This window comes from Oxyura jamaicensis, chromosome Z (assembly GCF_011077185.1).
Source record: "Oxyura jamaicensis isolate SHBP4307 breed ruddy duck chromosome Z, BPBGC_Ojam_1.0, whole genome shotgun sequence".
NCBI classification, from domain to species: domain Eukaryota; kingdom Metazoa; phylum Chordata; class Aves; order Anseriformes; family Anatidae; genus Oxyura; species Oxyura jamaicensis.
This window is the reverse complement of record NC_048926.1, coordinates 70,628,657-70,656,380: the sequence shown is the minus strand read 5'-3', so window position 1 is coordinate 70,656,380 and position 27,724 is coordinate 70,628,657. Positions and strand designations below refer to the sequence as shown.

Genomic DNA, 27,724 nt, shown 5'->3' with positions numbered 1-27,724 from the left:
CTTTTATGGAAGAATTACAGTGTACTAGGAATGCAAAACCATATGAAATCATGGATCAGCAAGTTAAACATTGCAAGCAGTAAAGGGAAATGTCATTATACTACCTGCATGTGTTCTGTTGTTTTCAGTGAAGTTGTTCGAAGTCGGAGCTGTTAGGAAAGCCATGCTTCTGCGCTTAATGGCAGAATTGGAAGTTATACTGGTTTCTAAAGAAGCTTTTTCAGTTTCACAGTCAGCTAGTTGTGTAGTTGCAGCCCTGATGGACAATTTTTCCTTTGTTTTGGGGAATGTACATGTAGTGTTGTTTTCATTTTCTGTGAATATGAGCAATGGAGAGCCTATTAGATACTGTTAATTGGCACTCTGATCTAAAAAAAATCACTAATAACTATTACTGCAAAATACAGAATACATGGTGGATATTATTCAAATCAGGAAAAGCTAAGATAAGATGCAAACAGGTATGAAATGCTGCTCTTAGCAGAACTTACCCATTGTCACATTGGAAGCAGTTAGACATAACTGTAAATCAAGGAGGCCACAGGAGCAGTTCCATGGGTTTCCAGCTAAGGTAATTGTAGCCAATTTAAAAGATGATTTTATATGAAAAGATTTCAAAATGTTATTTTGTAGATTCAAAACTCTGAGACTTTTTAGAGAAGAAAATACATCTGAATCTATTTGAGTAATCCTGTTATAGGACAGATTCAACACTGACAGTTGATTTAGTCCTGCAAATGCTGCTTGATGAACTGTGCTAATATGATTATTGCTGATATCCAGAATTAAAAGTTTTGTCAAGTTGTAGAAGCTGTTATTGTACAGTACAGTAATCATGTTTTCATTCAGATAAAGTTCAGTGAGGTTAGCAAGCCTTGGAAGAATATCTTTGCCATTGTCTTTTAAAGTGATTTTATTGTTTTTGAGGCTTAATATAGTAACGTTTGGCAAAAGATCAGTGGGGATACCAGAGAGGTTCTTTCCAGACTCCTCACAAATGACCTGTTGAAAAAAAGAGACTGTCAACAATTAACATACTGTAGAGATGTCTTGTGATGACTTTTAAGGGAATAAAAAATCCATTTAATGTCAGCCCTTTACAAGAAAAATTCTGCTGGTCTTCCTGCCTTTTTGTTTATGATTTTCTTAATATGCTTGTCGATTAGTGATACAGGGGAATGAATCATCCTAGTGTGTAGAGTCTTGAAGTGCCAAAAAACTTAGTGCTTATACTCTGTTATAGTTGCAATGCTTATGTGAATATCCAAAGTATAACCAGTCTGACATGCTGTTTTGGAGGTAATAGGGCTGCCTGTTTTGGAATTCTAATGTGAAGTCTGGCTGGGTAGGAAAAGGATTCCTTTGCCACAAAATAGAGAAGCCACCAAGTGAAGTTGTCATAGAAAAAGTGGACTCAAGCCTGACAATTAATTTATATGTTTTTTTCAAATTGATTTATTTGTTTTAAAATAGCTGTGTTTACTGTTGAAAACATCTCTGGAGCAGACCTTCAACCAGATTGACTACGTATTTTTACTATAAGTATGGCATTTAATTTCATTTTGGTTTTCGGAGTTAAAGTTTAGCGTAGCTGTAGACCTTGAAGGTTTGAGAGTGTTTATGTTCTTAATATCTGGAAACATTTTTATTTTCTGAAAAGATTATATTTCCTTATAGGTTTATGTATGCATCACTGCATCTTACAGTTTGTTGACAAGGTATTTAACTTGCTTTAAAGGAGATTCTAAGCACTGGAAACAGATTGGTTTATTGTTCCTCTTGCTAGAGAAGTAGCCTACGTTCAAGTCATTACTGCTGTTACCAGGCTGAGTCTAGATAGCTTATTTAAAAACAAATTAGGTGTGGTGTCTGCATATGGTTTTTTTCTTCATGTTTGTTCCAGCGATGAACAAACATTAGATACAGTAGGGGACCAGGAGACAGTGAGTAAGAGCAAACAGTTCAATAACAGTTTTTTTGCCAGACTCTTAATTCCCCTACATATAAATACCAAATCCATTAAACTATTCTCTAAAAGAATACTTCAAAATATCTTTGGACCTGACTTGGGCAAGTGCTAACTCAAAAAAAAAAATCACAAAACAATCGCTCAGCAAGTAGTTGGCCTTGTCCAAATAGCTGTTGTGATTTAGGCCTGTTGCAAAATGGTGTACATATAAAGGAGGCCATCCTGTTGTCTGCAGAGATTTGACTGAACTATATAACCATATCAAATATGTGTCAGTGTTACTCCCCCACTTAAAATGATTGGCAGCAGCAAATTCCCTTTTCACAGGAAAATATGTCATTTTATTTGTCTCTGTCTTCTTCTATAGTCAGGAATTTCATGCTCGCAGGCTTTTAAAATGTCTTTAATTTCTACTGGATCTCAAAAATAAGGGTAATTTACACGCACATAGAACTTACAGTTTGAGATGTAACATTGCAGTCAGCAGTGACTGGATTCAAAAACAGCGTTCCAGTCCAGAACATGAGCCAAGAGAACTCCATATTCGCAGCCTAACAATAAGCAAATAACACTTTAAAATATTAAGAGTACCAGTGTCTTCTGTAGCAGCAGTTTAGCAAATTAATAAATACAGTTATTTCCATGATAATGTAAAAAAAAGTGTTCTACATAGATACCATAAAATGTAAAGTTAAGAGAAAATCATGTTATGAGCCTTAGTGCATTGAGCTTTCACTGAATTGAGGCAAATATAAAATCCAGTGGAGGGTATCAGAAGATAGAAAATGGATTGATTAGACAAGTCAATAGAGAAGAGTTTCACAACTGGATAAAAGCCATAGGCAGAAGTATACACATTAATAACCTATTAAAGCAGTTCTGGGTACTGGAAGTCTACAATAGGAATCATCTGAAAAAAGTACCTTGGTTACTGTAGCTTGGTTACTGTCCCTATTTTCTTGCCACTGGTAGAGGCAGAATGCTGTACTAGATTGTTGGTTTATTTGGCCAGGCATCTCTTATATTCTTATGTGAATACACAGGTTTTGTGAACACTTAATGTGTAGAATGATCTTTTAATCTCTTTGTTATTCATACTATAATATATGACATAAGCAATGTACCTCTGTGTTATGAAGGTGTAGTGGTTGCTCTGATCTTTTGAACTAAGTAAGCATGGTTCAGTCTCCTGTGCTGGTGTTTTTGTATGGGTTTGTGCCTTGTTTTTAGAAAGTCAGGAAAGATTTTTTGACAAATGGTATTGACTGCAGTATTAACTTCTCTGAGAAAAAATGGGCATTATTTGCAAGATCTACTGAGCAGGAACGCTAAATCTTGTCTTTCAGATGTTAAACTGATCCATGTTAATGCCAGATTTGAATTAAAATGTTGTGCAAAAAATAGATTATTCCTTTTGTAACATTTTTCCAGTTTTGCTTAAGCCTCTGAAGTCTCAGAGAAAAGGTAGTACACTAAATGAACCTCAATATCTTGTTCCTAGATTGCGATATTTCAGATTAAAGAAGGCAAAAAAGATAAGGTGTTCAAAGTGATTATTGTATTTTGAGCAGCATTCAGTGAATTTAACATAAAAGGGAGTGGGGACAGAATTACATAAGGAAGGTCAATTTTACCAACAAGGAACAATGCTAAGTATAGACAGCCAATTAGATTTAAAAAAAAAAAAAAAAAAAAAAAAACTGTTTGCTTCTTTCCATTTGTATCTCTACATACTGACCTTATTCACCTCAGTAAATAAGTATCTAAACTTTATAACTTCCTGGAAAGAGGTTGTGTGTATCCTGATATCCTGATCTACTACTCTGATCTATTATTGTGTATGTCTCGTGGTATTGGAAATTTACATTAAACAAAAAAAGACATTATCAGGGACAACGGGTGTAAGCCTCAGAGGTATTAAGCTCCTGTATTAGGTACTGTTCTTGTCCGTATTGCTGACTGCATGGTTTTTGGAGGCAATTTGCATATTGCTAGTGGAAAACTTGCAGTTTGTGAACTCCCAGTATCAACTATGGTAAGAGCTGGAACTTGTGACACACTTGGACTTCAGAGATATCTCTTCCAAGATGTTAAGAAACAGAGCACACCTTAACCTAATGCTATCTAGAAATACAGATTAACAGCATTATTGTGGTTTGCAGGTTTCAAAAAAAAAAAAAAAAATGCTGTCATTAGGAGAGTGGGAAAATATATTAAGATATTTTTTTAAAAGTTGTTTAGCCTGTAAGTTAATAACAACCAAATTAAAAATGAAAGTTTTTTGTTGTTGTTTTGTTTTTTTCAGAAGTTCAAAGAAAGAGTTAGCATATTTGAGTAACAGGGATACCATTAACTGGAAAAAAACTTCTTCTGTCTAAAAATGGACTGCACATATGTCTAAGTCAAAAACACAGTTTATTCTTTTTTACTTTATTACTGTTGAAAAATCAGGATTGTTATTACAATGTTGATTTATTGCATTGTGTATGGGGAACCCAAGTAATCAATAGAAAAACAGGAAAGCATCTGTAATTTTAATTGCAATGTAGCTTTTTAGTAAAGCCAGATTTTAAGAATTACTGCTTAAAGTTTTGGAAAGAAACTGAGCCTGGCAATACATTGATAATACTTTGACATTTGTCATTTTAACTCAAAAGTGTTTCTTTAAAAGGTTTTCCTTTGAAGTGTTTTTAAGACTTTTACCATTTAATGGTAATGTAACTTCTGTTGCTTTTGTTGCATTTGTAAAGAAAATCGCAGATTTGGGGATGTTATGGGGTTTGTATAATCAAGTACTCTGGTTTCCAGAAAAGAATCAGACTGTTCCCTGGCTTTTAACTGAAGCACAATTTACTTCCTTTGCATGTTGAACCTTCACGGTAATTCCTGATGTTTTAACATATCTCAAGATATATTTGTTTCCAATCTAGCAGAAAAGTTAAACGAATAAATCTTTGCCCACATTTTGAAAAAGGTGTTCCAAGTATCTTACCTTTCTGTTGCTTCTTAGAGGCAGCATGTACACTTTTCAGTGCACTCACAAGAAATAATATCATGTAACAGCACTTCGTTTTTGTCCAACCTTTGTACCTAATGAATAAGCAGGCAGTGTAAAAAAATAAGGAAGCTAGAACATCTTTAGCAAACGATTGACTAGGTTGAGCAATTCCTTATAATCACCTCAGATTTAATTGATTCCACAGCCAATAGGGAAGAGTAATGGAAGTATGCCCAAGTGTCAAGTTCCAGATCACATAGGAAGCACTGAGTTAAAATGCCACAGGGTATTTAGAAGCAAGCTGTGTTTTATTGTCAGTTAAAGAAATGCTGGAGACAGATAAAGACTTGGATTTTTTTTTTTTTTTTTTTTTTTTAATGAGACCTATCTTCAAATGAAGAAAGTTTCATGAGATTTGCATACTGAAGTAAAGATCTCTAGTCTAGTAGATCTCTAGTAAATATCTCTACTAGAGATCTTGAAGCATAAGAAAAGCTATGGGGTATGTTAAAAATAGAGTTCATTATTTACAAAGGATTGCAAGCATTGAAGGACATCTGTTATATGTGCTATACTTCAGGAAGAAATCATAAAAAAAAGGAAGAAAAAAGGTATTTGCTCTGATCTGAGAGCATGTCTTTACACAGATTGACAAAGGGATTATATTGATACACAAACACTATGTCCACTATTTTTTTTTTCTGATGACGCTCATTCTCTCAACTTCATTCTAGCCAATGCACAGCATGATACTACAGAAGGATTCACCTTCCTCTTATTCTCCATTCCTCTCAGATATGGGTCTGAGTAGAAACCTTTCTACTTCAGTAGCTGTCTTTGATGTTACTGCTACTTTGATTTTTGCTAAATATCTCAGAATGTTCTGTGACTTCCAAGTCTCAACCTTGTTTCAGCTTCCCCAGTAGTCTTCAAGTGTTGCACTACCTGTGGTAATGAACTATCCTCCTGTTACAGCTATTGCTGATAGTTTTCGTGCCTCTTAGAAAAGTACCGAGCTTTAATTTTCTGTCAAAACACTGCTACCAGAGATGATGCATCACAGCTAAATCAGTCATTTCTAGTCTTGTGAAGATACTCGTGTATCTAGCCGGAAGTCCACATCACATTAAAAATAGAGACTTGCTACAGGTAAAGAGACTACTCTGTTATATGGCTGCACTTTACTTTTACATCAGTGGGGCCAGAAAAGTAGACTGTCTTTCCATATTCTATCGGGTATACTTGCAGTCTTGGACATAGATTAGAAAAATTCAGTAGAGCATGGAGATGTCACTGCCCTCAACAGTGACAGCTGCTTCCACATGCTGTTTTGGAACATGGGAGTAATATATCAAGCTGTATTCTTCTCTTCCTTCATAAATGTCCCATTGATCTCCAGGAAAAGCCACCTTGTCTGTACGTAGAGACAAGTTCCCCATGATCAGTACTAATTATGATCAGTCTCTCCAGAGAAGTTGCATCTGGTGTGGGCATTTTTTCTGGAAATTAGCAACCTTAAGATTTTCTTGAATTCTTTGGAATTTTTCTTTTTTTCTTTCAACCATGCCTTCAACTGGGCTTGATTTGTGAGAAATTGTCACTGCTGAGACCTTGCAACAGTTTTCATAGGCCCAGAGTAAGGCATGAGGAGCCTTCAATAACAAAGATGCACGAAAGCTCCCTGCCTGCCAATTCTAGTTCCATGCCTTCCAGAGAATTTTGGATCAAACTACTTTCATTGTTTCAAAGCATGCTTCATTTAACAAGTCACACCTTTCCCAGGCATAACATAATAATCTATTCATATACTGGTGTACTTACAGCAAGGGCCTCATTCTTTGGACTACGTTTGAACAAACTATTGTTACCCTCAAGAGGATGTTCCATTTACCTTTGTAATAAAACCATCCAATAAATCAAGTAAAGCCCCACTGCACTGCTAATTTGCCAGGGCATGTAGAGGATCATCATTTTCACTTGCTTCTTCATCATCAGGTTCCAAAACATCTTTGCAACACGGGTTGTTATCCTTACAATTTATACTTAACATCATCAGATTCCTGGAGAATATAGGTCTTTCCTGAAATCAGTAGCAAGACTGGTTACACTTCTGAATCTTTCTGAATCATCAGAAATGGTGCAAACTGAGAGAGATGGAATTGTTTGATGGCAAGGGTAAGGGGGTATCTTATCTGATATGCAGGAATAAAGATGGAGCCAGTCTCTTCTCAGTGATGCCTAAGGGCAAGATAATAGGCAATGAGCACAAATTGAAGTACAGGAAATTTCATTTAAACAGAAAAAACTCTTAAACAGTAAAGTTGGCCATACCTTGAAACATTTCCCAGACAAGTTGTGGAGTCTACATTATTCAACGTAATCAAAAGCTGCCTGAACAAGACACTGACAACCTGTTCTAGGTGATTGTGCTTTGAGCAATGGGGCTGCACAAGTTGACCATCAGAGGTCCATTTCAACATCAACTGTACATGCTTCTCTGAAATGTTCATTATTCTCTTATCCCAAGGTTATCCTTGAGCAGTTCCATTATTTTGCATTGTCTTTCAAGCCTGAGGACATTCTTGCCTACTGTCATGGATCTAATAGCATCAGTCACACAATTTTAAATTTTTGGTGTCTTGTAACTCAGGAAGAGTAAATGAAAAATGGAGAAAAATAAAGTTAATTTTGCAGTAGGCATTCTGAAAGCCAGCAGTGTAAACAATATTCTATGAACTGTAAAGGAAGGCCTTTTGAGGAAAAGGACTTACTGTTCAGTGTCTCAGGACTTCTAGTTCATTTCCTTTATCTTCAGCTATGCTCTCAAATTACTTGACTCACTAGCTTTCAGGAGTTTCATTGAAATCGGTAGACTTTACATTAAGCAGTGAGAACAGTCCTTTATGCCTTCCTTAACTGCTAATACATCTAGCTGCAGCTTATTGCAGTTGCAGTGTTGGAGATTTTTTTCTGGTTGTAGTCACTTGATTACAGTCATTAATCAACAACATCAGGAATGGCTAATTGCTTACTTCTTACATGGATAAAAAGATCCATGCTCCTTAAGGCTACAAAGCCACTTTCTGTTCTTAGGAATCCAGCAATTCATTGATAAAGCAAAGTCTTCTTATCATTGTTATCCAGCACTTGGTAACTGTATAGTATGTTCTCTTCATGTGCATTCAGAAATTATATTCCAGGTTCTTTATTTCAGACTGCCAGTTCACATTCCAAGAATTCACTGATACAGACCAAAGAAGGGAAGAAATATGCTTCTGCCAGTTTTGAGGGCTATGCAGGTAGACAGTGTAGTCATGTTGGGAAGTACTACATGGGTACAGTAAGGGGAAAGAATTATCTTCTGCATTCCACGATATGAATGTTTATATAGCTAATGCAACCCCAAGGAGATAGATATAAGTAGGTAACTTGTTTTCTTGAAGTCTGAAGTTTTTGTGTTGGAGGATCACTTCAGGGAGGCTGAAGGAATAGCAGAGTTTTAAATGTGTGCTTAAAGTAAACATTGACTAGTAAAAATAGCACAATTTTGTAACTTTTACAGCACAGAAAAGTTAATTCAAGCTGTGGAAGAAGATATTGAACGTGAAAAAGTCGTAGCAGATGACATAATAAAAGACATGTCTCTGGAAAATCAAGCTAAATATATAGAGATGAAGACTGCAAATGAAAAACTCTCCCAGGTTGGCTTGTTTCATAGTACTTAACCTAAAATGTTTCTAAGCCTGGTCCTATTAATTCCAGATACAATTTAAATATGAATGTGAAAAGTGAGCAATACAATAAAAAAACTTGCTGGTATCTTAAGCAATTGGAAGAGTACCTGAATAATAAACAGAACAATGGAATGAAAATCAGTACTTTGTCTTTTTGTGTTTCTTAAGAACAAATTATGTTCATCACTTTCCTTTCTTGTCTGGGGATTGACATGCATATTTCAAAACCCTCTCTAGTGCTTACATGTTTGATCAAATGTAAAAAACAAGCAAAAGGGAAAAGAAATTCCCAGTGTTTTTTTTTTCATTCACTTCAGTAGAAATTTTTCTTGCCATAACTAAAAATGAATCTTCCTGGGATTTTTTGTGCTTCTTGTATGTTTGCATGTATGAGAAAAGTAAGCTGGGCCTTTTAAAATGTTTGTGGCTTTACTACTTACAATGTTAACAGAAGCAATAAAATCTTTAGGGTTAGAGTAATCTCATCTAGGTTCAGGCATGTGGTCTTAGAATGCTTCACTGTGACGTCTATAGAGAGAGATAGGTATCTTTTAAATCTACTGCTTCCTAGCTATCATAGGATGAAGTGAATCACTAGTCAGGGCATATCTGTCCCTTTATTGACTGAAGAAACTGTGGCGAGTAGGTCAGATTTTAAAATCTGACTTTAAACTTCTAAAGCAGAAATGATAAATTTCACTCTTAGTACTGATTTTAAGAAAAAAAAAAAAAGAAGTGTAAAAAAAGCAAGCAATTCTTGGTTATTGCCCAACAGCAAGTAAGTGTAATAAGAGTTTATTGGAAAATTTGTTTTCTGAAAGTAAGTGGATATTATGTCTGAGCTATTTGGAGAAGCTGGACACAGTCTTGATTTTTAAACTTTTAAGAAGAACAATGAAATATTTTACAGCATCTTCTGGATGCTAGAATGCAGAATAAAAAAAAGCAATCTAATCATGTAGTATTTTTTATCTAAATCTTGCATTTTTTTCCTCTTTAGGAATTGGTTGTTCAACAGCAGCAATTGGATGCACTAAACATGAAGGAGGAGTCTCTAAGAGCTGTATGTATGATAAAAGCTGTTTCTGCACTAATCTTTGTGAACTCTACTGTAATAAATAATATCTTTCTCATTAAATTTTCATATACTGTAGGATTGTACTCCAGAATGAGAAGGCAAAGCCGCCTCTCTTTTCCACCAATAATTTATAACTAGCTGTGGATTAAAATGTTTTTGTTAGATGCCAAGCACAAAAATTCCTAACTTTAGTTAGCCATATGGTTATCAAATGTTTTGTATGATGTGTGACCGATTTGGAATTACTCTTCGAAGATAAATGTGAAATTACCACTCACGTTTTTCTAAAGTATTTGTGATACCTAATTTTTAACGTGATGTTGGAGCATGATTTTCTTTTTTCAAACGCAAGTGTCATTTGAAGCACAAAGTGGTACCAGCTGAGATATTTCTCCTCCCACAAACATGTAAACACACTTCTAATACACTGTTTTACATTACTAAAATGAGAAGCTTCTCACATTGGGTCTCTCACAGATCTACAAGGATCCATAAGCTGAAACATACAGTCACAGATGTCTTCAGAAATACCACTTTTGAATACTTGTAGACATTTTTCTATTCCTTTGGAATACTGTATATGGTTTGTGTTTCCCTAGAAATGATAAAATAGCAGTAAATCTACTCAGAAAGTTGGCCTGAGAATGAACTCATAGAGCAAGAAATGCTGACTGGGATATTCCATTCCAGAAAATGTGTTTTTGAGATTATAGATTATATATTCATTCTTTATACTGTCTCTGTACCGTTTGTAACAAGTGAGCTTCACTTTCAATGCATGGTTAAGCGTCATTCAATTAAAACAATTTCTGCACTGTTCTCTTGCAGTCTGGAAGTTGGTAGTAGGTATTTTGTTTCTCCCAACAGGAAATAGCACACTCCCTGGTGAAACAGGAGGCTGTGCAGCTGTATGAAAAGCTCCATGAGCTTGAGGAACGTCGAAATCAAATGATTGCTGAGGACAAGAACATGGAATCTCCACAAGAGGAAAGAGAGAGATTACTTAAGCAGGCAAGAACATAAAATGGTATCATTTAAAGAATTCTCTAAGTCAATCAGTATGTTAAGGGATGATGGAGAAAGAAAAATACTTGGTTTTGAATCTTGCCATTATTTAGTCTTTAACCAGCATAAACCATATGGAATTAAGTACAGGTAATGAATGGGCTGGAGGGGATGCTTCAGGTTCAGCCATAACAAAATTGGCACGGTCAGCTTCTCAGCTTGTTCAAATTCATCAGTCCTGTTGGGATGGGGAAAATGATCCTATTGAACAGTATTATAGCATAACTCTAAACTGCATCATTTTGGGATAGTGTGCAGATGTAGTAATCAAGAAACAATTTTATTACTTTGCAAGGGACTGTGTAATGTTTTATCGCCATCTGTGCATGCATACTATGTGGATTATTGTACTGAACAGCACTGATAAGTATATCTGATTTTTAAATGTGTATGGAGTAAGCAGGGGAGCATTTGGAAGAGATCAAATATAAATAATAACACTTCTCGCAGTGAAGAGCTGTTGTTGGACAATGCGACAAAAAGTTTGTAATCTCATATGCTGAGTTTCTATTCCTCATGTACTGAATTAATAAATATTTTTTAGATTTCTCCTTTCTTCATTCGTAGATTTTATTTAATATGTTAAAGTTGTTATACTTTTCTCCAGGTTAAAGAAGATAGTCAAGAAATAGCAAGCATGGAAAGACAGTGAGTAATTCCATTTTATTGTTGTTACATACTACGTTTAGCCCCTACAGAGAGATAGATTAATCCTATCACATTTTTACCACATGTTGCATCCTCTACTGATTTTAACCTTCCACAGTGAACATGATATATCCTTCTGCTGCAGCTAAATGATTTTTGTAGTACTGGACCACATAGGTTGGCATAAGATACTTCCTATCTTTATGAACATGCCTTAATAATCACACTGACATAAATTTCTTAAGGATTGCAGAACACATTCCAAGAGCTGTTCATTGCAAGCCCATTTTGAAGTGTTTTTGTTTGTTTCAGTTTCGTAAGCCTGTAGAGTTACAAAGTTGCTTACAGGAATTTCAATTCTGAAGAGTAACTGGGCATTGCTTCTTACTTCTTAGATACTACACCTCTCTGTAGACTTGACAGAAGCTCTGTTAATGTTATAATATATAGTAATATGTTATGGGGGACAGATGGAGTAGTCTATTTCTGTGATCTTGTCTTTTGATTTTTCTTCCTTTACAGAAGATTTTAAATAATTCTTGTATTCTCCTATTTTTTTAACTAAAAATTTAACTTAAAAAAAAAAAAAATTTAAACAATTTAAAATTTTCTGACAAGTACTTTCAGTTTTAATCATTGGTTAATTTTTAATGCATTCACACCTTTTGATTGTCCAATACATTACTTAACAGAATTCTTGGTAAGAAGCAGTAACGGAGAACTATTTGAGAATTTACAGAAAAATGTTTCTAAGGTAGTTTTCTTCCTCATTTCAACTGATTATCTATAGATACAGTGTTTTATCTGGCAATTTCTTAACAGATTTTAGTGACAACAAAGGTAATTTTTACATAATACAGTCGCTTGACGGAGTTTGCCAATTACGTTGTACTTCTGCAGAGCTGTATAGCAACCAGCAGAGGGGCCAGTTGAGTAAGGTAATAGCTACTGATGACTCAAAAAACGCTTTTAATGAGAAAGAGAAGCAGTACATACACTTACTAAGAGGGACTATCTGTATTAAATATAGATTGTGACTAAAGTGAAAGGTACATTGCATGTATGTTTTATAATAACAGTAATCCTAACGTTACCTGGTTTTTGAGAAACATGTTTGTTATTTTGATTCTGATTCTTCTCTCCATTTTTCTTTTTAAAAAATAATTATTTTACAAAACAGTTTTAACCATGAATTTCATAATCTGATTATTAGGCTGGCAGAAGTAAAAGAAAAAACAAACCACTTAAAAAAGGTTATTCAACGACTTGATATGGATTTGGAGAATCATCAAGGTAATATCACTTCAGTTGTGGTGGGCCATGCAGGGCTTTACCTGGAAAAGATGTCACACCTGTGTTACAATGTGGACATTAAGTGCTTGAAATATTTTGAGTTTATGCAAATACCCATTGTTCACTATCAGAAGAAAGTTTTGTGTCTAGGGGTGCAGACTTTTCAGAGAAGCTGAAAAATGAGAAGCTAAGAAAGTGAAAAATGACAAGTACCCACTTGATACTTTGTTGTGATTGGTAAAACTACCATATAAAAAATAGTACAGCTGTCTGGCTTTCTGTCCTAATATCTGTTTGCAAATATGAGAATGTTTAAACTAATAACGATGTGTAAAGCAGCTGGAACTCAGTTTGATTTTTTATCTGTCTTGGATACTCCTTATATTGATCTCTGCAAGAAGAGATTGAGAATGGCCTAAAAATTGTGTTAGCTTAGAAACTTAACTCCTGCAAACAGCCAGTGTAGTTATAATAGGCTATGCTAGGTTGGGATTTGTTTTAGCACTGGAAGTTACAGTTCTGGAGAAATAGCTTAGTTTGAGTATAGGCCCTCAACAGCTCTGGAAGATTCTCCTTAAAATGGAAATTCATACTATGGAAAACCTATTGTTTAATTATAGTGGATTCTGGTTAGGTAGGAGTTAGATAAATATGTGTATATATTTTGGAAAACCTTAGAACAAGCTATTTAACTTCTATAAGGACTGATAAATTAATGTTTTTGACCTTTTTACTTTATACATTTTCATGGGTAGAAATGTTAAATTTAGCTGTGAATTTCTTCAAAGTGAACAGATATTCCTAAAAATGACCCTAAGTGATCCCTCTCATCTTTTGCATTATGAAGTATTTAATATTTTTCCATATATTTAATTATTTTTATATAAATAATTTATTAAAATTGTTTTATTAGCTTTTCTATTTCCAGACAAAATAATTTTCAGTTTTACTATCCTTTTAGTTTTCCTTTTTTTTTTTTTTTTTTTTTTTTTTTGTGTAAAACTATTTTTTTTTGTTTTTTTATTTTTGGAGAAATGCAGAAGGTAATAACTGAGTTGCTTTACACATTTTATAGTTAGATTTGCCCACACAGTAATTCATTGCTGGTCTCGTCTGTACTTTTGGCATTCTAGATTTTGTATTGACAAAGAGGATTTAACACAGCAGAAAGCACATGCTCTCCTTCAACACATGAGTAAACAGTCAAGATACGCAGAATAAAGCTACCTTGTGATCTTACCTAGAAGTCTGTATTGAGCCAGAGTTTGTTTTGTCACAGTGTTGTTGAAGAAAATAAGTGTAAGGCTCATCAGTTGCATCCTGTAAATAGCTACAGTTTAGAAGTGGGTTCTGCCTGGTCTTTTTCAATATAAGAGATGTGACATGGTCAAACGCCTTATATTAAGTCTACAAAAGGGACAATATGCAGAGTGGGAAAGCATTTGCTTTCAAAGTTTGGTTGTCCTAGTGTTCGAGACTGCTGCTGCTATGGTCATACAATGCATCTGATAATGCTGACACTGTGCTACCCTGCATTAGTTATATTCATCTGCATTGTTTTACCCCATTTAGGTAGAAAGAATGTGTGCCTCTAACATATTTGTGGAAGTGGTTAGCATGCATAACTTGACTGTGTATATGAATGCTGTGTTTAGCAACAAAAAGAATAACTAACTTATAAAAACCTTTCTTAAATGATTAGTAGAATCAATAATCCTTTTATGAGCTAAAGCACTTAATGATTGTCTCGTCTACTTCTTTGTCTTTGAGATTCCTGTCCTCCCTCCTCAGAAGTAAGCATTTAGCTTACTTCTGGCTCAGCATTTAAATTGCATATTTCAAAGCATTCACAAAGCTTCAAGTGTTAAAGTTTTTGAGTAAAATTTAAGGTAAATTAACCAGTCAAAAAAAAACAAAACAGTTACAACTAGGAAGTGTTGTAATATTTTAGGATGAATATTTCAGTGCTTGGAACATTTTTAAAAGAGTGGGTAAAACAAAATAAGTAAACTATAAGTAGGGTGTTGTGGTTTTTTTAAGTTTTCACTTAACTGGGTAAGTTTTTTACTTGTTTATATTGTTTTATTATATTTTTAATTATGTGCTGCATATATTAGCAGCTAGTTTTAGTGATTAGTCAAAGTCAGCAGTAACTGATAATGACATAGACATGGCATTTCATAAATTGAATGAAAGGCTAAAACATTGATGGAATAATGCCAGCTTTTAAAGAAAAATTCTCTGTAAAGGCATTTTAAAGATAAAGGTCTTTAATTCAAATAGCTTTTTATTTAAAACTTTGGATGATTGCATAGCCCTATTTCATGGCTCAGTGTAACTAGACTTTAAGACTACAACAGACTTTTAAGCGATCAAGTATTGGAGACTTACCTTGCAAAATGAAGGAGAGTCTAGCAAGGAACAAAGCCACAGCTACAAGGAAGCTGAAGCAGAATTACGGTCCCTTAGGGGTTTGTGGGTGTTTGTATGTACTAGATAAAAAGGAAAGCAGGGTATACAAGTAAAAGCAGAGTATACAAGTAAAAAGACCTCGATAAATTTGCTTGCTCTGTTATATCTGTATCTACTGTTATTCTTTTTCTTTGTATTTTTTAAAGTCACAACCTCAAGCTGAAAATCAATCAATGAACAAAAACAATTAAAAATTCAGATGTTTGCAACTTAAGGTTGTTGTTAGGAGCTGAATTTTCTCAGCTTCTTGAAACATACGGCAAATACAGCAACTCTACCACTTTACTTGTACGTTTTAATTAAGAGCTGTTTATAGTCAATTGTTAGATATACAGATGGACTGATTATATGATATTCATTACTCCTAATAGTGCTATAAAAAACATGTTAGAAAGGGTCTTTTAAACATAACTGTAGAAAATTTTCTGTGCATTCCGTTTTCCTATCCCAGTTTTCTTGTTTATTTCCTGAGATTGTCACATTAGCTTACAAGCTGCATATCCTTATGAAAATCCGTTTTAATGTGTAAAAGTGCCATCAAAATGTCCCATGTGTTAAATGAAGACACACAAAGTTTAGCTAACCATGGTGCCCAGAAACATGAAAGCATTCTTTCTTTATTGTTGAAGTTCATCTGACTTAAGAAAAATCCTGCCAACTTCCTTTGTTCAAACCAAGTACTTACCCTATTCTTACTTATCAAAAATCCTGACCTCTAAAAGGTTCTAAATATTGCATCGAGACTGGCTTATTAAGATAATTATTTTTTAATATAAAGATGTATATGGCATATTGAATTGAATGATGATAGTAAATGACATGGATTGAGTTCTCTACTTTTTACACATGCTTAATTTTTTTTTTTTTTTTTAATTTGACATTTTGCCTGCCTAAAGGAATCCAGGACTGAGGTAATAGAAAGTTGAATCAATGTTACATCTCTTGCAGGAGAGGAAAATTGGAAATACAAGGAGCTGAAAAAGAGAGAAGAAAGCATGGACAGTAAGTTGTCTAATACATTTTAATTCCACTAAAATACAGGTTTTCCTTTACCATTTTCACTTAATTAATTTAGAGCTGAAAATAACTGATCTCCTGATCTTTGCATAAAAGTTTATGTGTTCTGTCTCAGGACAAGACAATTGATAACTTACGATTTCCAGGACATTCACAAATATTTGAAGTGTCTTTCAAGGCTTTTCATCAAATGTTAAGTGTCTTAGGAACACAGATTTATTTTGTGAAATAGTACTGAAATTAATTTTAAAGTGAATTTAAATGAGATACATAAAACCAGCTGGTCAGGTCTGATTAATAGAAGCAAAACTTTAAAATTGGGATGCATAAATATCACCTAAACCTTTAAAATTAAGGCTTTTCATATCTGTTTATTAAAGATGAATGCTGCTAAAGTTCTTCTCCTTATTAAAAATTTCTTATGTTTTGAAGATCTCAGCAGCATCTAGCAAAAAGAATAAAAACAGAAGTATTTTAAAGTATATTCTATAGCTACTATATTGTAGTAGGAAATTTACAAAAACTGTTGGTCTGCTACTCAGCAAAAATGGCAGAATGATCAACAAATATGCCATGAAGACCAAAGTGTCTAATACTTCTGTGTAACAGTGTAATCTAACACTGTTCAGTGTAACTTAAGGCTAGCCTGATTGAAAACAAGGTCTTAGCTGACAACAAGGGTGGGAGCACTCATTATACAGACTCACTGGATTTTCAAATTACCTGAACTTCATCAGAGAATACTGATGCAGCTCTAGAGCTGTTTTAGATTAACTGAGAGATTTGGGGTAACATATAAGAATTTGGGAATAGAGCTAGTATGGTAACTCTCTTGACGAAGAGTAGCCGGAGAAACACAGGCCAGGCACCTTAGCATCAATTTCCAGGAATACTGTGGAAAAAATAAGCAAGCAAACAATTTGTTAACATTACAGAAACATGAATATGAGTAATGATAACATTGATTAGTTGAGAACAAACAACTAATTTCCTTTTTTGACAGAAAAATACAGCAGAATAAAGGAGGAGAAGCAGGTGAGGTATACATATATCAGTACATCTTCTGTCTCATGTAGGTTTCTTAGAAGAAAGGAATGGAAATGTGGTCCATTTTTTAGCATATATTGTGCATTTCATTAACAAGTTATTAAAGATTCACTGTCAAGATGGAAGGCTGTGTTGAGCAGATTTTTGCAGTGTGTTGGATGTTTAGGTTGGTCAGTATTTTTAGTCAGTTGGATGACAGGAGTTAGAGAAAATACATAGTTTCACAGAAAAGGCTACATTGGAAAAACTGAAATCATGATGGAGAACACGGTTAGAATTTAAAATAGGACAGATTTAAAATGATGTAGAAAAAAATTGTGTAGAAAAAAAGTGTAAGATCATACACTTGGGCAGGGGTAATCAGCCGCAAAGAGCAATGAGCAGTTCCTTAGGCACAACTCTGCAATAATGAAGTGATCTGGGTCGTTGTGCATTAAGCAAGTGTTCAGCTGGAGTATTGTCTTTAGTTCTGCACAATGCATGTGCAGATAGAGGTATCTGAGGTGTGACTGATCAAGGAAAACATGAGCCATGAGGAAATTTTAAATAACTAGTTTTTTTATTTTAGAGAATTTAAGAAAGTCATCATATACATGAAAAACCTGTTTCAGAGAATAAATGAGTAATATATCTGTATATATACATGAGGGATAGAAAAGGAGTAATACACAAATAGCCACAGAAGGATTTCAGGTTGAATATTAGGAAACACTTTATAAGGTTAAAACTCACCAAGCATTGGAATAGATTGATGAGGAGGATTAGAGAATGTCTTTCATGAACTCTCTGTTAAGATAAGTGTATACAAATATCTAAGACATTTTTTGTGAATCTGTAGAACATGTAGCACTTAGATGAAGCAAAGTCAATCAGACTGGTATGATAAAAAGGAAAGACGTTTGCTTGCAGGAAGATGAGATGAGAGATAAATATGACCCTACAGAAAGTCTTTGAATAAATGCAAAGAAGGTTTAAAAATAACCTGAAAAGGTCCGGAATGGCAAAGGAAAGAAATGCTAATTATATAGGTGCGTAGGTCCGAATTCCACAGTTTCAGACTGTTTTATAAAATGGTTCGTTTGTGGAAATAAAGTGCTTTAGTTCCAGTCTCTAGAGAATTACTAGCTAATAAAGTCTGCTGTGTGTATCTTTATTTCACATTTTTGAATGTCTGAGAATTTTTTTTTTTCTTGGAGGTGCTTTAATTTCAGTCTGTTAGGTTTTGGCTATAACTATGTCTTCAGTTTCTAGTTCACAGCAGTGCTGGCAAAAGGTAAACCTTCTTATATTCTTTCCAAGTACTGTTTGTCACAGGTGTTTTTCAGTCTGTCAACAGGACCAAAGCTTTATCTCAATTTTTTGAGCTAACTAAATTTGCATCAGAACTAGTAATTATTTTTAGCAATTAGCTGTGCACATTACAGATGTGCTGTCTAATTGGCCTCTAAGAATTCCAAGTATCTTTCATTGTGAAATCACTGCCTTAGGAATAGCCTTTGTAGTACGTAAGTATTGTCTCCTTGCTGCCCTTGCAATATAAATTATTGAACCACATCCTTTAAAATTTTTACTAGCTGTGATCTGTGAAGCTTTGTGTTAATTCTTTGATGCATTTTTTAGGCATTACAGATCATGTTCAGGTATTACAACAGCTACCTAACTTACAAATCTTTCATTAGTAGATAATTTCACAGATTTAAAAGATATTCTTGAAAAATACTAGTTGCTCTGTGATCCACATAGCTCTAGATCACAGAATCACAGAATAGTCTAGGTTGGAAGAGACCTCCAAGATCACCGAGTCCAACCTCTGACCTAATGCTAACAAATCTTCCACTAAACCATATCCCTAAGCTCTACATCTAAACGTCTTTTAAAGACCTCCAGGGATGGTGACTCAACCACTTCCCTGGGCAGCCTATTCCAGTGACTAACAACCCTTTCAGTAAAGAAGTTCTGCCTAATATCCAACCTAAACCTCCCCTGGTGCAACTTTAGCCCATTCCCCCTCATCCTGTCACCAGGCACGTGGGAGAATAGACCAACCCCCACCTCTCTACAGCCTTCTTTCAGGTACCTGTAGAGTGCAATAAGGTCACCCCTGAGCCTCCTCTTCTCCAGACTAAACAGTCCCAGCTCCCTCAGCCGCTCCTCGTAAGACTTGTTCTCCAGACGCTTCACCAGCTTCGTTGCCCTTCTCTGGACTCTCTCAAGCACCTCCATGTCCTTCTTGTAGCAAGGGGCCCAAAAGTGAACGCAGTACTCGAGGTGCGGCCTCACCAGAGCCGAGTACAAGGGGACAATCACTTCCCTGGACCTGCTGGCCATGCTGTTTCTTATGCAAGCCAAGATGCTGCTGGCCTTCTTGGCCTCCTTAGCACACTGCTGGCTCATATTCAGCTGACTGTCAACCAATACTCCCAGGTCTTTCTCTGCCAGGCAGCTTTCCAACCACACATCTCCCAGCCTGTAGCTCTGCTTGGGGTTGTTGTTCCCCAGGTGCAGGACCCGGCACTTGGCCTTGTTGAACTTCATACAGTTGGCCTCGGCCCATCGGTCCAGCCTATCCAGATTCTCCTGCAGAGCCTTCCTACCCTCGAGCAGATCGACACACACACCTAACTTGGTGTCGTCTGCAAACTTGCTGAGGGTTCACTCGATCCCCTCATCCAGATCATCGATGAAGATGGTAAAGAGGACTGGTCCCAGTACCGAGCCCTGGGGGACTCCACTAGTGACCGGCCTCCAACTGGATTTGACTCCATTCACCCCAACTCTCTGGGCCCGGCCATCCAGCCAGCTCTTAACCCAACGAAGTGTACACCAGTCAAAGCCATGAGCAGCCAGTTTCCTGAGGAGAATGCTGTGGGGAAGGGTGTCAAATGCCTTACTGAAGTCAAGGTAGACCACATCCACAGCCTTTCCCTCATCCACTAAGCGTGTCACCTTGTCATAGAAGGAGATCAGGTTCGTCAAACAGGACCTGCCCTTCATAAACCCATGCTAACTAGGCCTGATCGCCTGCTTGCCCTGCAACTGTTGCATCATGACACCCAAGATAATCTGCTCCATGATCTCCCCTGGCACTGATGTTAAACTAACAGGCCTATAGTTCCCTGGGTCTACCCTCCTGCCCTTCTTGTAGATGGGCGTCACATTTGCTAGCCGCCAGTCAAGTGGGACCTCCCCCGATAGCCAGGACTGCCGATAAATGATGGAAAGTGGCTTGGCCAGCTCCTCCGCCAGTTCTCTCAGTACCCTCAGGTGGATCCCATCCGGCCCCATCGACTTGCGTACATCCAAATGCTGTAGCAGGTCGCCAACCATTTCCTCGTGGATTGTGGTGGCCACATTCTGCTTCCCATCCCCTTCCACCAGCTCAGGGTTCTGGGCGTCCAGAGAACAACTGGTTTTGCTGCTAAAGACTGAGGCAAAGAAGGCGTTAAGCACCTCAGCTTTTTCCTCATCTCTGATTACTAAGTTTCCCCCCGCATCCAGTAAAGGGTGGAGATTCTCCTTAGTCCTCCTTTTGGTATTGATGTATTTATAAAAACATTTTTTGTTATCTTTCACAGCAGTGGCCAGATGGAGCTCCAGATGAGCTTTGGCCTTTCTGATTTTGTCCCTGCACCGCCTCGCAGCATCCTTGTAGTCCCCCTGAGTGGCCCGCCCTCTTTTCCAAAGATTATAAACCCTCTTTTTTCTCCTAAGCTCGAGCCACAGCTCTCTGTTGAGCCAGGCCAGTCTTCTTCCGCACCAGCTTGTCTTTGGGCACGTGGGGACAGACCGCTCCTGAGCCATTAAGATTTCCTTCTTGAAGAGCGCCCAGCCTTCCTGGGCTCCTCTGTCTTTCAGAACCGCCTCCCAAGGGACTCTGCCAACCAGTGTCTTGAACAGCTCAAAGTCAGCCCTCCGGAAGTCCAAGACAGCGGTTTTACTGATCCCCTTCCTGACTTCGCCGAGTATCAAGAACTCTACCATTTTGTGGTCACTCTGCCCAAGACAGCCCCCGAGCAGCACGTCTCCTACCAGTCCTTCTCTGTTAGTGAACAGAAGGTCTAGCGGGGCACCTCCCCTGGTAGGCTTGCCAACCAGCTGCATCAGGAAGTTATCTTCCATGCTCTTCAGAAACCTCCTGGACTGCTTTCTCTGGGCTGTGTTGTGTTTCCAGGAGATGTCTGGGAAGTTAAAGTCCCCCACAAGAACAAGCGCTGACGATTTCACAACTTCTGCCAGCTGCCTGTAGAATACCTCATCCATCCCCTCATCCTGGTTTGGTGGTCTATTAGAGACCCCCACCAGGATGCTTCCCTTGTTGGCCTTTCCGCTGATCTTAACCCATAGCGACTCCACCTTGTCATTCCCAGCCTCAAGTTTGACGACGTCAAAACACTCTCTAATATAGAGAGCCACTCCACCACCCCTTCCGTGCTGCCTGTCCCTTCTGAAGAGCCTGTAGCCAGACATTGCAGCACTCCAGTCATGAGAGTGGTCCCACCACGTTTCCGTGATGGCAACCAAGTCATAGCCTGCATGCTGCGCAATGGCTTCCAGCTCCTCCTGCTTGTTGCCCATGCTGCGTGCATTAGTGTAAATGCACTTCAGCTGGGCCTTAGCCTTCTCCCCCAGCCTTGCCACTGTTCCCCCTGGCACACCTCCAACAAGCTTTGTTTCATCCCCGTCCCCCTTCTTACCTAGTTTAAAGCCCTCTTAATGAGCCCTGCCAGCTCCTGGGCCAGGATCTGTTTTCCCCTTGTGGACAGTTGGGACCCATCTGCGGCCATCAGGCCAGGTGCCGAGTAGAGCACCCCATGGTCAAAGAACCCAAAACTTCTGTGTTGGCACCAGCCTCTGAGCCACGTGTTTATCAGGTGGGCTTTTCATGTCCTCTCTGAACCATTCCCAGCCACTGTAGGAATGGACAAAAATACCACCTGTACTCCCGCTCCATCCACTAACCGTCCTCATCCCATCAGGGTTTGTTAGTATTTCCATTTAGTAATCCCTCCTGTCATATTTCTCTCTTCCCAAATTATCCATGTTGTATTCATTTTCATCTAATCTCCCTTGTTCAAATAAGCGCTTCTCCCCTTTTTTGTCCAACTAGAAATTTAGCATGTTCTTAAGTTTACTTTGTACTCCTATGTATATACAATACATATTCTGGGCGGAGAACCATAGGTGACAGATGATCATTAAGGTACAGACCTGGATGGCATCTTGCTGTCCATGTGATGTGTCCAGCACCTTTAATCATTATGTCTGTCACCACGAATATGATTTCATATGCCTGGGACACAAATACAGACGGCACAGCAACATTACAGTTGTATTGTCACATTCAGTTGGACACTTACAGGAATGATGATAAAAGGTAGATGTAAGCAAAGGAACATTACATAGCAAGGAAGAGATAATACCAGGTAGATAATAGTCTCAGGTGCATGGCAGTGTTTGTTATTTAGTACAAGCCTTTATAGATCGTGAAGTTACCTATTTCCATTAGTTTGGTAGCTTGTTTTGCTATTACTCACAAAAATGAAGACCAACAGCTACTGGGACAAGCATTCAGAAAGGTGTCAGAAATGATGGTGATGAAACTCCTTTCCCATTGAATGGCAACCCTCATCTAAACAATTTCAAAGAATTTGTTGACCTCATGTCATTAATTATTCAAATATGTGTATATGTATATATCTGTTTTTTTTCCCCACCTCTTAAGTTGACAAATTTCAAGGACTGTATCATCTGCTTTTTAAGTAATTTATTAATCTCAAAGTCTGAAAATTTAGTTTATCAATTTAATACAAAAATTTAACTGAAAATTACAAGGGCTTGTGATATACCTCTGTCAGCAGCAGTCTTCTTAATCACGTTTGTTGATCTCTAGATTTTCTTGAGACTTTTGAAGACATGAAGAATCAAGAGCTAGAACGAAAGGCCCAAATAGAAGCCAGTATTATTGCACTCCTGGAACACTCAAGCAGGGTAAGTGCATTTCCAGCCTCCTGTGGAACTTAGGAATTTAGAACCACAGAACAGGAGAATGACTGGATAAAGCAAGATTATGTTTTTTATATTTTTTCCAGAAAATATCTGCATAATAATCTCTTAGGAGGATCAAACAAGTACCATATATCATTGTAGTAAGAGATGTAATTAACTTCTCTTTATCCCTGGGGAAAGTCTTTTGAATGTTGATTATGTTTGATTATGCATGTGACTGGAGTAAAAGAAATGCGTATTTCATTCCTGTAAGTTATCATTGCTATAACCAATATTCTATTTATGATAAACATTTCAGAACGTTGCAAATAAAACTACTGCAATATTTTGTTTATCTGAAGTCTGAAAATGTCAGTTCATGGGTATTTTGACATAACTAATAGGTAAAATTGACAATTTTTCAATTGTTTCTCCTCTCTATTTGAATTATGCCTGAAATACCCTTATTTAATGTAAACACTTCAGAAATTGTTCCCATTTGTAGTCTGCCATGTTTTGAACTTTCAAAACATTTTTCCTGTTAACGTTTTTGGTCCCTCTAGATTTTTTTGTTACTGTGGTTGTTGTTTCAGAAATCTTTTAGCTGAGTAGTATTTTGATTATATAATCGCTTTGTGTCTTGTTTCAATGTAGTATACTGTTAAGGTATGTGTAAAGCAGTAACAGTTTAGAACAGATTTATGTGGCAACACGGTTTATTCTTGCTGCATTTTTCTTTCATATTCACTGGTCTATCAGTACATTTTTTTATCAAAAGCTGAAAGAATGAAAAGTCATTAAGTTTAAATTATTTCAGACTTTTTCCAGTATTTTCAGTCCTTGTGATAGAAAAGCCAAATAACAGACTATGAACAAGGAGAGAAGAGGGTTTTGTAATTGTCCAGTTACCATTTATGGATTCAAAGATACAGCATGTTCTTGTTATTTATACCACACAGAACGTGAATTGTATGAAACAAATTTCATCTGTTACCAATCAAGAGTTGAAGATTATGCAGGAAGACCTCACTTTCAAATCAAATGAAATGCAGAAGTCACAGAGCACTGCTAAGAATCTGATTACAGGTGAGACCAACAATGAATTTTCAAATTCATTCCTTTAAAAAGTTAAAATGACCTAATTACAAGTAAAATTACACTAAGTACAAGATCAGTGTTCTGTACTGGTCTTGAAATGCTGTTGTAAGTTGACAAACTTACATTTGTATGAATAACAAGTTGTTTATATTCCTCAAAAATATTTTGCTCACTATTAGCAATAAAAGATGAGCTTGCTTGCTCAACAGATGTATTTTAGTGAGACAGAAACTTGATTTTATTAATATTCACCTTTAAGTAAATATTCTTCGCAATGTTAAAACAGTTTTTAAGAAATATAAGTAGGGACTTGCACAGTTACCTAACCACGTATTATTTGTAAATGTCATTCTTAGTATCACTTACTCACTGTTTGTGCTTTTCTAAAGGGAAATGTTCCATGGGAGAACGAACTGTCAACAATGGTGAAAAGCTCTCAATTTATATTATCAGGCTTTGATTCTTTGATTCTGAATTTTCATTTTGACTTGATTTTGGAAATATTCAAGCACTTCATTTTCAGTGTAGGAATTTGCAGAGTTTTAGAAAGCAGACAGTACTTTTCTTTCATTTCCGCAACAGGTATCTATTTAGTTCTTTATTTGTACTGTTTATAGTGGAATTGTTCTCCTAATTCTAAACTTTTGCCAGTATCATTATTGGTTCAGCCTTTCCTTGTTTGTTTGGCTGAAAGGAAGGGGCAGGAATGAACCATAAGTCTTTTTGTTAGAAGGCTATTACGTGCTGTACTTGGTAGTAATTTTCAAAATAGGGGCTTGTATAGTATGTTAAAGCAGATATGTGCAAATGAAAAGTTGTTATTCACAAGATACTGCAGAAATTGATTGTTTTGTTGCACATTTGAACATTTAGTGCTAATTTGTCTGCAAATAAGCATTTTGCAGCTCTAGTTTAGTTTTAAGACCTAGACCAGACCTTACAGGTTCAGATACAACTTTGTTCTTTCATGTTAGCAGCAATTCTTGAATTTTACAATGTAAGGATGCTCCAGAAACACAAGGCACTATAGAAGACATTATTGAAATATATAGTTCTCTCTTTGCAAGGGCATAGAAATAAGTTGCAGTATATAATTTTCAGCAGATATGTTAAATTATTTAGAAGTACATTTTTAAAAGCAAGGAGTCACAGATACTGTAATAAACATCAGATTCTTTTAAAAACTGAGTGAATGTTCAATTCACGCAGTTTAAGTTCTTCATAGCCCCTGAATTATAGCATGGTCATCTTCAGTATTCTTTTGTTGTTACTAAAATCTGAATTTCCATATATTCGTGCCATAACAAAGATATAAAAAGTCCATTGGCAAGAAAAAAAAAAAAAAAGGAAGAAAGGAAACCATGAAGAGTAAACAAAAGTGCTGATGGCATAGTTTCCCAAAAACATATCCCTGGGTCACAGTAGTTTGGTAGTTTGGTCTCAGAGTTTGCTACTGTGTACACACTGCCTGCGAGACACTGCAACTTCATGGCGTATCAGAAGGAACTGGGCTGCATCCTCTTCCTGTCTCTTCCCCTAGAGGAGTTTGGAGGTTTTTTTAGTTTAGTTTAGTTTTTGTTTTTTTTTTTTTTCATTGTGGATAAAATTCATCCCTTCCAGTTTATTCCCTTTAATCCAAAAAGCATGAATGGGTAAGAATAGACCACTGCTGTCTCACCGCGGAATATAGATAGAGCAGTCTAAAAATCCTTTTGGGTATTTTGGCTTGTATGTTGTTATTATTCAATGCATGTAAAATAAATCCTATTTAGTCAACTATATATTACTTTGAAGTAATAGAATATTAATATTAGACTAAGTATATTAAAAGCAAAAATGTTTTCATTAGGTCTAAGTAAGTCTTTAAAATCTAAAGTTGTTTTGCAGCTGTTGCCCTCTGATTTGAATTCTTTATGTATTTTTTATTATTATTTCTAATGTTAAAGCTCTGATTTCTTGAGGTTGCTAAGCATTTGTTTGTCTTTAAACTACAGTGCCATAGGAACAGAAGTAGTTTTGTGGTCTGTTCAGTTTTGTTTCAGGATCTGACATTGCCCAATAACAGCCACTGCAAAGTGAAGCTATGGTCAGTTATTCTAGATGCAAGCAACTTGTTTTCTTAAACCCTTTACAGTGGAAGAAAGCATAAACACTGAATCACAGACAAGCATTTCACTTCCAATACTTTTATTTTTAAATCTTTTTTGCCAGTATGGAAATCTTGAGTCTACATAAATGCTCTTTTCACATACAGGAACCTTTCAGTCTTACCTTATTGAACCACGCTACTCAGCATGTGCAACACAAAAATCTTGGCTTCCCTTTTTGTTTGTTTATTTTGACGTTCCTTAAGATACCACAAATGCAGTCAGTTGTAAGCAAACAAAACAAAACAAAGGTTGATTAAAGCCAGCATTTCACTCTAAGAAATGAATGTTTGGCATAAATACAGAGGAGGAGAAATGAGTACCAGAATCTTGCTATATTAGGATTTTGATCATGTGAGATTTTCCCAAATACTGGCAATAATGAAACCATACACACATTTTTTAGAAAGGTGAGCTCTTCTCCTGTCACATATGCGTATCCATTTCCTTCTGCCGTAAAGATCTCTACAGCCTTGGTGAAGATGGGAGAAACAAATTTCTACTGTTTTTCCAGGGGATTTGCACATACCTGAGTGTGTAAACATAATGTTCTGTGTATGCCAAGTGCAGGTTCTTTGTGTTGTCTCATCCATTCCAATAACTTGCTTCATCTATTTTAGAATTTAGAAAAAAATGCATGATTTGTATCATTATTCTGAGTTAAACACAGCTCTGAATCATAGGATAATGTAGACATGTCTTTAAAATTTCAGGAAAATATAAGAATGGGAAGGCAGACACCCATCCAAAACAATTCTACCCTATCTAGTCCTTCCACACTTCTGATTCCTTTCATTACGTATCTCTCTATTGTTCTTTTCAGAGGATTGTCAGAAGTAAATGCTGAATATTGTAGCACATGCTCTGTTTGTAAAATATGACAATTCTTATTACTGTGGAGATATGGAAGAATTTTCCTTTGAAAAGCTCAAGAAAAAGCTGGCAATTTAATCTCATAAAACTAGAGCTTATCTTGTACAAACAACATATACTATCATATACAACATATGATACTAAAAAGCTAACAAAAATAAATTTAAAAATCTGTCTGCATTGTAAGTCAACTTTTGGTAAGGTATTACCACTGCCTTAAAACTTGAAATGAAGCTATATGCAACTTTAACAATATAAATACCACACTGTGATGTAGAAAATCACTACATTTCCATTATT

The 27,724-nt window shown here is 36.3% G+C and overlaps 1 protein-coding gene across 2 annotated transcripts in view; it reads left to right on the top strand.

The window, feature by feature from the left end:
- IFT74 (intraflagellar transport 74) overlaps positions 1-27,724 on the top strand; it is a 41,965-nt gene that overhangs the window by 6,423 nt on the left and 7,818 nt on the right. The window contains exons 8-15 of one of the 2 annotated variants that reach the window (XM_035310793.1): positions 8,530-8,668; positions 9,702-9,764; positions 10,647-10,790; positions 11,452-11,492; positions 12,706-12,785; positions 16,206-16,259; positions 23,212-23,309; positions 24,266-24,392. In XM_035310793.1, coding sequence (XP_035166684.1) covers positions 8,530-8,668; positions 9,702-9,764; positions 10,647-10,790; positions 11,452-11,492; positions 12,706-12,785; positions 16,206-16,259; positions 23,212-23,309; positions 24,266-24,392 — 746 coding nt within the window. The remainder of the gene's footprint in view (positions 1-8,529; positions 8,669-9,701; positions 9,765-10,646; positions 10,791-11,451; positions 11,493-12,705; positions 12,786-16,205; positions 16,260-23,211; positions 23,310-24,265; positions 24,393-27,724) is intronic. The other variant, XR_004746359.1, reaches the window with a different exon arrangement.